This window comes from Planococcus citri, chromosome 1, assembly GCF_950023065.1.
Source record: "Planococcus citri chromosome 1, ihPlaCitr1.1, whole genome shotgun sequence".
Taxonomy (NCBI): Eukaryota; Metazoa; Arthropoda; class Insecta; order Hemiptera; family Pseudococcidae; genus Planococcus; species Planococcus citri.
In genome coordinates, this window is record NC_088677.1 from 35023768 (window position 1) to 35034989 (window position 11222).

Below are 11222 nucleotides of genomic sequence, written 5' to 3' on the forward strand. Positions count from 1 at the left end.
AGTTTGAAATTTACTCACTCGATGAACTCAGACAAACACATAACTGGCAAAGATAGCCTTAGAAATTCCCAATTAGCTTTTTCCATCGTTTCGAAAGTATTGTGACTGATTTTCATACACGGCGGAGAATCAGATCCAGCTGGTATTCTCGTCACATCGATAACCGAAGCGAAATCATCGGTATTTTCAAATATTGGCTGATCTTTTGTATACCAAAAAGTAACCGGCCATTTCATATTCCTGCGACAAAATTATTACACATGAAAAGACAAACAGTACTGGATGCTTACGTAGCGAAAAAAAACTTCAAATACTGACACGCAAAATGGTTCGTAGCCTTCTTGTAATCCGCACATGCTGAAGTATTTCAAAGCGTTGACATCTTGGCCAAAAGTCAACTTGGCTTTTTGTCCTATTCCTAAAGTAAAAGCTGGAACAAATCCTTCGCCTTGAACATCACTAAAAGATGTTTCACCTCCTAAAGCGTCCATTAAAACTTCGCCATTCAAAGAAAAACCTATGAAATAAATAGGTAGGTATTCAGTATAGCATTCTATTTATATCGGTGGTGGGAAAAATTAGATACAGGTAGACTGGAAATCAGCACTCGGCAAAAACACAATCCTATACTTACTGATTGTGCGATCAAGAAGGTCGAGAAATACACCGACTACATCACCAACTTGCCATTGTCTTCCGAATGATTCCGCAGTTCCCAGGTATACTTTCTCTTCCTTTTGGGTTCAAGGATAAAATATAAACATAGGTGTATTAATTGTAAAAGGTTTTGGTGAAACGCATGCACAAATGCCACCGGTTGGAAAATTAGTCTGATGAGGCGAGTTAATTTTGTTGTGTAATACAGTAGATTTTCAAGCTCGATAAAGTCACTAATTTACTCACTAATCGTATTATTTATTAGATCGAGAAAACAACCGATGACATCTGCGGGATGAGTATTCTTTCCGAATAGATCAGTATTGCCAAAATGTATTTTTATTTCCTAAATCAACTTTACGCTTAGTTTTGGGATCCAAAATTGTACGTTTTCTCCATAATAAGGAGGTACGGACTCTACGAGTACCTATGATTAAATATGAATAGATATAAAACTCAGCTTACGTTGAATCCATCGAAGGCCCAAGAATTTTCATCGTTGCCTAGTTGATATCCTGGTTCACATTCTACTCTAGCCCAACCAACACGCATTGGTCCTGGAGTCAATACTTCGAATTCGAAATACCTATTTTTAAAACAAATAACGAATTGAAGTGGTTGAAAATTTTGACGCGTATTAGATTAAAAATTCGTTTGTGTAATACCATTTCCCGGTAGTAACAGCGTAATTTTTCTGAGCTCTATAAGTTCTAAATGTCAACTGTCGAAGCCTATTTGCTTCAGCAAGCATAGCTGAAATGTAAGACATTGAACGATGATTACAATCATTGACAAAGTTTCAATACCCTTCAATCAGCTATCAGCTGAGTATACTATTGTATAAAAATGTATCAAATTTACCGTCATGAGCTTCTGAAGTTGGAGGATCTAGACTGTATCCATAAACTAACAATGTTCTTACTGTTTCGCTTGCTGTATCTCTGAAACATCCAAGCAAAATTATGTATTATCTATATTTACAGGTACCTAAGTATTATTTTTCAAAATTCTCAAGTCTCTTTTTTTTTAAATAAAAAAATAAAGTAGTTAGGTGGGTATGTGATTTTTTTAAAAAAAAAACCATTTTAACAGAAAAAAAAAATAATGAGTAGGTAGAGGTACTTAAATTTTATGATATGATAGAATGTCGTACAATTAAAATCTTCTTGATAATAATTAAAAAAAAAAAAAAAAAAAAAACTTGAAAAAAATTGATTTGATTAAATTTTTAAAAAATAATTATTTCAATACCTGTTAGCTTTTTTAATGGCTTCGTCCACTTTGCTGTAAGGTACCAGATGAGGACTACGTAATAATTCAGAATCCTGAAAAAAACCCATTTGAAAATTATAAATTTTGCAAAATCTACGACTAAACTTTACGAAGAAGTTTTTCCTATTTCTTACCTCATTTAAGCCATAGGTCCAGCCTTGTTGGATTCTTTCTTTGGCCCATAAGTTGTGCGTGTTTTCTGCCAACTCATCAATAAGTTCTTCCAACTTGGGCGTTAATACAATCGCGGCCAGGTCCAAGGGTGCAGGTTTATATCCGTTACTTTGCATGAATGGTTCATTTGGCAATCTCATGGTCTTGATTCTTGATGGTGTTTTATCAATCGATATGTGGTATCCGAGTGCAATAATTGTCCTAATTGAACATACCAAGCTCAAAGTATGAATAAAAAATAAAAAAATAATTGAAGGCACCTATTTAACTTGAAGGAATTATTTGAATTGGACAAAGTATAATTTTTGCATAAAAATTTGCTCAAAAAATTTTGAATTTCAAAATTTTCCAGGAGGTTAGGTGTACAATAGAATGGAGGGATGAGCAAATTTGGTATTTTACGGATTTCAAAAATCTCAAGAGAGACGCCAAATTAATCAAAGACGCTTACAAAAAAAAAAATGCTTTCTTTCATACCTACCTATTTCTGCTCGATTATTGTTTTTAGGTACTCACTTCAATGTTTGAACCGCCAATTGTGAATCGTATCTTTTCTCAGCCGAAGGAAGCCTATCAAAGGGTACCAAACAAGGATGAATTTTTCTAATATCATCTCTTCGTTCGCCGAATTGCCATCCTGCTTCGATTTTATTCATCGCCCACATTTCGTGAATGTTTTCAGCCAAGCGATCTCTCACATCGTTTACATAGTTTGGTAACGTGATCTAAAAAAATGACAAAAATTATCAGTTGTAGGTACCTAATCATCTGTAGCAAAATGTCTGTTGGTGGATTTGTATGTGTTTAGTGCGAAAATTATTACCGAAGATGTATCCACAGGTGTCGGTACAAATGCAACGTCATCTTCGACGTATAAAGGACCCGCTAGCACATTTTTGTTCAAATTACCAAAATAAAAACAAGGATCAATTGACAGAATCTGTCTCGGAAGCAAACTTTCCACTAGTGGAGAAAAGTCCTCCGGGGGAAGGAATTTCAATCGACCGTGATCACCTCCCAATAAAAATCGACAACTATAAAATGAAATATCGATATTATCTAGTTCAAGTTATCACTTTTTGAATCAAATTTCTACGAGTGTAACTGCAAATTGCATAATTTGTCACCTTAATTTGGACGAACAGCTGATAACGGGGAAAAACATTCCATCTAAATTGAAATCGTGAAATGAGCCTTTAATCGGATTTCCATTGAATGTGAATGATATCACAGGTACTGTTAAGTCTAATGAACATCCGATTACATCCCCTTTCCTAATCAGTGGCTCCTTAGCATTCAAAATTACTTCGGTATTTCTTCCTCCTATGATTAAAAATTCGAATTTTGGATAGAAAATGGTGTAACTAAGCAAGAAAAAGTTTATTATATCAAAACAATTATTTTTTTGATTCACTTACCTGTCCATAAATTAGCACCATCGAAACCAAATGAATATAAATCATCTCCAACGCCATTACCACCCCATTTTTCACCACCTCCGGGGTAAGGAACATAACTAGATGGATAAAATTTACATAGGTATTAGATATAAATAATTGAAAAAAAAAATTACAACTGTATAAGGAAGTACCTATCTATCTAAAAACGAAAAAAGACGCTTACCCAGCAGTATTTGCCCAACCAACTCGCATATGAGGTGTCATATGAGTAGTTTGTTCGATATGATCGAGCGTCACTTCGAAATACCATTTTTGATAAATGGCTGATCCTTCCACACGACCAACAAATATATTCGGTCTCACACTAAATAAAATTTACACAAGTTTAACACACCTATGTTGGTAATAAAACTGTAATCTTCCTATTTATTGAACAAAATTCAGTCACGAACCTAGCTACGTGATCGACTAGTTGAGTCTGTAGCAATAAATTCTTTCCTGGCAGAAGAAATCCACAAATGTTATTTTGAGAACTTCTAACAGCGACCCCATTACCCACACAGAGGGAACAAAGTACATCTAGTACTTTAGGATCTCTACCATGTTTCTCGAGGAGAGATATTATCACTTTGATATGCTCGTCCTGAATAAATAAGGATTTAATCGTAAGAAATTAGATAGGTACCTACTAAAAATGATAAGTACAATTTGATTGATTAATCATAAGATTACGGCTTACCCTCATCATATTCAATGCTTCTGGTGAATCGATTAGAACGCAGTGCAATACATCCAACATTCCAGTACCTTCACTGGATGCTTGTGATCCTAAACGGCTAAAAAGCCAATTCAAACGATTCGAATTGGCAAACTGAGCGCAGTTTGTATGATTACCTTTGATGATGGCAGCTGTAAAAAAAAATACACACAGTTTTGGAAAAATCCAGAGAAATTATCCGAACTGTTTTTGACGCTAAGAATAAAACGAACCCAATAATTGATACAGGTATCCGGATATTATATCCCAGTTTTGACCGGATTCATCTCCGGCTAAATTGACCATGAATCCTTGCGAGGTGATGACGTTTATTTTATCAATAGCTTCTAATATTAAATTCAAAATTCCTTCTTCTTGGAATAAGTCTTGTCGATTACGCAGAGCACGGAATCTGTTCTGTTTTTCTTCGTGTTCTAATAATTTAAATTTAAATTTAAATTGTATCAATACCTATATCAGAAAATAAAAATGAGTCAATGGTAGGTCGATGAGAAACAGAAAATATCTTACCCATGTCATCGTCCGGTTGCGCGAAATAATTGATAAGATCTTCTAAACACATCACCATTTCGGTCAAATTCACAGTCGCACAAAAAACTGAAGATCGACGATTTGATTGTAATCTTTCCAACCCTCTAAAAATTAATCAAAATCAATTACCTATTAGAGTATTTAAAAATATTGTTTTAAATAGGAAATACAAAAATTAAATTATAGAAAAGTGAAGTATTTTTATCTTCGAAAACATCTGTAGATATTTTCTCCTTAAATCTGTAGGAAAACCCGTTACCCAAAATTTTTACCTACGTTATGAATTGTGTAAACAGCGATGAGCATTTACGTATAACTCGAGCTGTTCTGGATTCTTCTTCTTGACTTCTACTGAAATCCAAGCCATCATCCATTTTGCCTTCTTCATGCAAAACTGCTTGTTTTTCTTCAACTTTTCCAACGCCTTTTTTCTTGGTTTCGTACGACTAAAATCATCGTTGAATTAATATACTCGTAGGTAGTATACTCAAGTACACTGCATTTCATTACCTAATTATATTCGACAGAATTTACACTATTTCTCACCTTGTACGTCAACCATAACCCAGTCTCAGAATGCTGCACCAGAACCGTACTGTCACCATATTTTATAATAGGTGCGCCTATAACTTCCAGATCTTTATCTTCCAGCACTGTCTTTTGATCGTCCTTTTCCTGACGTAAGCAAAACGTTGACGTTGCTGTAGTGGCTTCTTCTCTGCAATAAAGGAAAATAAAACAATTTGTAAATTCTGTGAAATGAATTGCTAGATAGGTTACTCGTAGGTTACCTACCTCGTAACTAAATGCAATTCATTGTTTTCATTAACGCTCAAGTAACGTCCCGTGGTCAGATGACGTATTCGCATCGGATGGTACCAGTTGATAAATCCACCGGACCATTTCGTACGTGCTAATTCCAATCGCCATAAAGATCTAGCTTGACTCATTACACTTCCTCCTTCGTACACAACGATACTAAAAATTTCGGCAATTCGTGACCGGTTATCAATTCGTAGTCTCTTTCAAATAAAAAACAGAATTGCCAATATTTGCCAATACTTACTTTTGACCTTGAGCTTCATTCCACGTCGAAGGAATAGTCAAACATTCGTCTCCTCCGTGGAAAAACCGTAAAACGTCGCCACCGAAAACGTATCCTTTCGAGTAACAAAGATGTAAATAAAATTGCATAACCGACTCGCCGTAAATACGAAACCTGATCTATTCGCTTACCGACGTATTTCATTCTGCTAACACCTGTTCCGTAAGGTTGAACGGACCAATGTGTGACGTGAAAAGATGCATTGACGATTGATAATTCGTTTTCCTTGGCAGTGTGCTAAAAAAATTACCATTCATTATTAACGTACGACGTGACGAAATTTCTTAGCAATTTTTATTTAATAGAATAAAAATAGTATCGTGGTATTCTTACAAGGTATCTTTCTGTAGCAACTGATACTAGAATTAAATCATCTCCGACTCGTACTTTTTCACCCTCGGATCGTTGTTTGGATGCTGGATGTACCGTCCACCAACAAGCTTCACCTGTAGGGAAAGTAATAGAATTGGAATACGGTGGAATTAGATGAAATTACGTTCACCTGTGCTAATTAATGACCATTTCAAATCTTTTTACCTTGTGAATGTTCTTGTAAACCGACATCGAAAGATAATTTATCATTCGAGGAACTTGTCGACAGACATGCCAAATACTGCAAAAAAAATTATTTTAGTAGGTAGGTATTCATATTACTAACAAAAGAAATCACAAAGATTTCAAATACATCCGAAAGTAAAATACATACCATGTCACTATTCTGATGTCTGAGTAGAATGGCATTTCCATAAAGTAACGTTCGATGCCCCGAACCTGTGCCTTTACCCTGCAAAGATTTATTTTTTAATACAAATATTGTAAGTAGGTATATGTAGTTTTAGCATTAATTAGGTATTACAGGTTTCTCTAAAATTCAAACAAACTTATTTTTAAAAATATCTCAAAATACTTTATTATACGGAAAGTTTTATTTTTCAGATCGAAAAAAAAATTACTCGTGTTAAGATAAATTTCGATTTAGTCGAGAAGAAACGAGATATCAAGATCAAAGAAACGAAGCGGAAATAGAAAAAGAATATAAAAATTAGTACGGACTACAAACAACACGCATCCACGTTTACTTATTTGTTTATTTATCGATTTTTTTAAACTCGTAAAACCAAAACCATACGTGTTATGATTTCGAACAAAGTTGTAATCTAATTAAATTACGTTAAAAATATTCATTAAATTTTTAAAATACTCCGAAATTCTAATCAGTAATACAATAGAAAACTAAAAACACTACTCGATTAGGTATTTAACTACAATCCATCTAAGGTTATTGGTCAAAATAACTAAAATTTTCTGTTGAAGATTTTTTCGATTTATAAATTAGTACCACTGGTGAAAAATCTATTACGAATTAAATTTTAATCAAAGCTTCATCGTCAAAGCAAAACTTTACAAACCATACACAAAAAAAAATACTCACAACCGAATCTTGCTCCTGCAAACATTAAAATACGTTAATGAAAAAAAAAAGTAATGATGGTAAATTTTTTTCGACTTGTTATTAGAATTAAAATTTAAAAATGTAATTTATGTTTTACTTTTTATTGTTGTTTACTACTGTCATGATTATAGCAAACTGTTTTTTTCTTCTTTTCGAATTCGATATCTACCTGGGTAGGTAGTTTCAATATGTAGGTAGGTGGGTATACTTTTATATTGAATTGAATGATTTTATAAAAATATAATAATTATGATTATGATCAGTAAATGCGCTGGACACCATTTTATAATTCTGATTTCTATATATTTAATGAAACTATAACCACTGTCTGTTTGTTTAAAACTATAATGGATCTTAAATTTAGAAAAATGTTACCTCTTCGCTGCCAGCAGCTGTGACCAATTCTTGTAATGCACGAACCGATAGGGCTTGCTCGATTACAAAAACACATTGCGAAAGGTCCGGGGGGATGTTCTAGGAAATAAGTCGTAATCGCAATTAGATAAAGGTTTGTAAATTAAATATGTATTGAAGAGCTTACGAATTTGAATGGTCCATGCGTAAGAATAGGAATTAGGTGCTTACTTTGTCTGCAATATTTTCCAGGAAACAATGTCGGTTACCAAATCCTTCAGCTGCCAGACAAACCCTCTCACCAGTAGCTGTGCAAGAGAGACATACCATGTCTTCCTGAAATATGAATATTGAATGTGTTTAAGAAGTTGACTCATTAGTCATTATCTTACGTTATCTTACTTGCATTAATGAATTGTACGACTTTTTATTTTATTTTTTTGATAGGTAAGATTGAAAATGAACGAAGAATTGAAGAAAACTTTCCCAAACCATTCTCACTCGTCAAATCAAATGAAAATAGTCGTTTTTTTAGATATTTTCATTTTTCAGTAGTGTACTTATCTTATAAAACTTTATTTTATCAACGTTCGTCTATTCTTCTCTCCAAAATTGACGATTCCTATGTTTTTTGGTTGCAGAATTAGTTTTTGAGGTTCCAAACCCAAAGTTTTTTGAAATACCTACTTAAAATTTGAAGAAAATTCAAAATCATTTTGGAAAATTTATGTTTGGTAAAAATTCAATTTTAAAACTTGTGCCACGAGTTTAAGCATAGTAAACGTAGTAAATGTATAGGTATTACCTTCTCATGGCTGTACAGCGGAATTATCTCGATCATTTCGAAATTTCATAATCTAGATATTTCCTCATAATTGTTTAAAGAAGTCCGGTGACCAAGTTTACATAAACGGTGTGCAAAAATCTACTATTGAACGAGTATTCTCGAATGATATAGGTATTTAAAGTTACTCGATGGTTAACTTCTGTTAGCTGTAGTCAATGACGTCAACTGCTAGAAAACCATACCGTTTTATTCATTTAAACATGATTTTAGTCATGTGGTAAACGTATGTCACATGAAGTGATGCAAAAATTTTGCTGTAACTTTCACACTCTCACGACTTTTTTCCTTTTCAAGAAGGTATACGCAAAAGTGTGCGTGTTCTTCACTTACTAGTTAGATACATCTGCTAATTATTTTTGAAAAAAACCACAACAACAACTCATTTACGCTAAATTATGTAATAAAATGATTTTGTTTCGTTTTTTTTTTTTTTTTTTTTTCATTTTTTTTCAAATCGGTCAAGAACATATCTACCTATGGTTTATAAAGTTGAGAGATTTGAAGAAATAAATACCTCTAGTTCTAATTTATACGAAATGTAAGAATTAAGAAATTTGTTTGGCAAGAATCAATTATTTTTGAAACTTAAAAAATTTTTTAAAAGAAATTAATAAAGTTGAGAACTTGCTCTTTTGTTGCTCCTCCAATTCATACGATGGTGAGGCCGCTTTATTCAAAAATAACTACCTATGGGGATGGTAGATTACTACATATAATACATTTTTTCACACCAAATATACCTATCTATCAGAATATTTTATTGAAAAGGCTGTGTAAGCTGTGCTTTGAAAGGTGCCAATTTGAATTTCAAATTCATTTTTCAAACTGGCTAAGAAATTATATGACTTTATAACGATGGTTTTTGGAGGTTGTTAAAGGTTTTTTGCCAAAGTTCCCAACAATGTATTGTCATATAGATTTAAAATCAGTCACTAATCAATGAATAAAATTTGAAAAGCTCAAATATAGTGAAGTAGATGGTGGATTATTTCCGACCCTGCACAATATCATCTTTGGTTTGCTAAGCACAATTGAAAGTGAAAACGAGTTGTTTGACTCATTTTTTATGTTCCTATGTATACAAATTATCATCTGCATTGGTAAATTTTAAAAATGGACACAGTAAAAATGCTCTGATTTTTACTGATGTCAGATGTCTGCCTAAAAACATAGGTATCTAAAATGGAAATTGAAGATTCGCATGTTTGAAACTGTCTAGTACTCATTTGCATTTTTTGATATTTTACATCATTTTTTTAAAAAATTTGGACCTCGAGAACACGGCTCAAATAGCAAATTTTCTAAAGTTAATGATGCCCAATCTCATTTTTTATAATTTTTATTTGGCTTCTCATAAAATTTGGGCCACTAAAAAAAACTACCTATATTCTGTCACCTGGAATCAAAATTAATTAACCTTGAAACGTGATTGATCAGAAATAAAGTTTGACGGAATACGTAACTAATAGGCTATACCTAACCATTTTGATTTTTTTATACTCGTAAAATTAAATTGCTCTCATCGCTTATTCTTTTATTTTTTTCATTTTAAAGCTAAAATTATGTAGGTACTTCGGTTAAATATACTTTCTAAAACCTCAAAACTGTTCAAAAATATGAAAAAAAAAATTGTTTCTAGTCAAAACAGAATTTTCTCCCAGATTCATGCAATAAGAATACGTTCTTGAAAACTTGACATATTGTCTGTCGTAGCAGTTGGTCTATTTTGGTGCAGTAAATTATCTCCATTATAACAATGACATTAAAATTAAATATTGTACGTGTATGTTTATCAACACGTTTAAATCTCCATTTTGGCTAAAGTTCTACTAATTTTTACTCGCAAAAAAATTTTTCTCTCTATTCCTACTTATTTTTCTTGATAAATCGAACTTGCTAACCTATCTCTGAAGCAAACAAGACTTGTAAAAACCTTCAAAAAAATATTCTCAAATACTTGTCCATATTTCCGTATTTTTAATATCAAATTAATGAAAACGACATCGAAAAATGTAATGCCGGTAATGCAACGTTCGCCTACACACAGCAAACCTAGTACGTTCGGGGTGTTGAATAGGCGCCAAATAAATTCAACACTTAGCAGTAGGAGATTTGAAAAAGTAAAATGCTCACATGTTATATATATACCCACTACCTAGTTACAAGTTATTTTTATAACCTAGCAAGATTCCCACAAGAAAGTACGTGTAGATTATTACAGGAAATTCGAATATTTCGTACCGATTGCGATACTCGAATTAATCTAGCAAACGATCGTACAATTTTCAACACCATTAACTGATCATTCCGCTATACTACGAGATGTAATTTAAACATCGATAACGGCAAAACAAAAAAATCAAAATCAACATAAATATCGCAACACTTACTGTACGCAAGAATGATACATCATCTTGTTCCGAGCCTCCCTCGCTATCAGCCATGTTAACGGGTAATTAATCACTCGAACGAATCAATTACGATCACTGTGTTATTTCTTAGTTTACATATCTATTTTAGAGCCATGTACGGGTCAGTTTTTGCGGCGATTTTCGATTTACAACTGCGATTTACGCGACCATTCAACCAACGGTCGAAGTTGGCTCTATTAATAAAATGCACAACATTTGAATTCTGCCGTTAAATATTCT

The 11222-nt window shown here is 33.0% G+C and overlaps 1 protein-coding gene across 1 annotated transcript in view; it reads right to left on the bottom strand.

Annotated features, from left to right (window-relative positions):
- Window positions 1-11160, bottom strand: part of RyR (Ryanodine receptor) — a 35506-nt gene extending 24346 nt beyond the window's left edge. Inside the window, exons 1-29 of the mRNA XM_065344281.1 lie at window positions 10962-11160; window positions 7956-8060; window positions 7746-7844; window positions 7350-7364; window positions 6624-6701; window positions 6455-6530; window positions 6251-6363; window positions 6049-6154; window positions 5879-5972; window positions 5608-5790; window positions 5359-5530; window positions 5089-5258; window positions 4792-4916; window positions 4494-4694; window positions 4243-4412; window positions 3956-4146; window positions 3727-3867; window positions 3522-3619; window positions 3231-3426; window positions 2927-3137; window positions 2620-2828; window positions 2064-2304; window positions 1909-1982; window positions 1519-1598; window positions 1323-1410; window positions 1123-1243; window positions 635-734; window positions 319-517; window positions 19-240 (exon numbers count right to left, since the gene is read on the bottom strand). Of these exons, the coding sequence (XP_065200353.1) occupies window positions 19-240; window positions 319-517; window positions 635-734; window positions 1123-1243; window positions 1323-1410; window positions 1519-1598; window positions 1909-1982; window positions 2064-2304; window positions 2620-2828; window positions 2927-3137; window positions 3231-3426; window positions 3522-3619; window positions 3727-3867; window positions 3956-4146; window positions 4243-4412; window positions 4494-4694; window positions 4792-4916; window positions 5089-5258; window positions 5359-5530; window positions 5608-5790; window positions 5879-5972; window positions 6049-6154; window positions 6251-6363; window positions 6455-6530; window positions 6624-6701; window positions 7350-7364; window positions 7746-7844; window positions 7956-8060; window positions 10962-11015 (3932 nt within the window). The 5' untranslated portion in view covers window positions 11016-11160. The remainder of the gene's footprint in view (window positions 1-18; window positions 241-318; window positions 518-634; window positions 735-1122; window positions 1244-1322; window positions 1411-1518; window positions 1599-1908; window positions 1983-2063; window positions 2305-2619; window positions 2829-2926; window positions 3138-3230; window positions 3427-3521; window positions 3620-3726; window positions 3868-3955; window positions 4147-4242; window positions 4413-4493; window positions 4695-4791; window positions 4917-5088; window positions 5259-5358; window positions 5531-5607; window positions 5791-5878; window positions 5973-6048; window positions 6155-6250; window positions 6364-6454; window positions 6531-6623; window positions 6702-7349; window positions 7365-7745; window positions 7845-7955; window positions 8061-10961) is intronic.
- Between the last annotated feature and the right edge of the window lie 62 nt (window positions 11161-11222).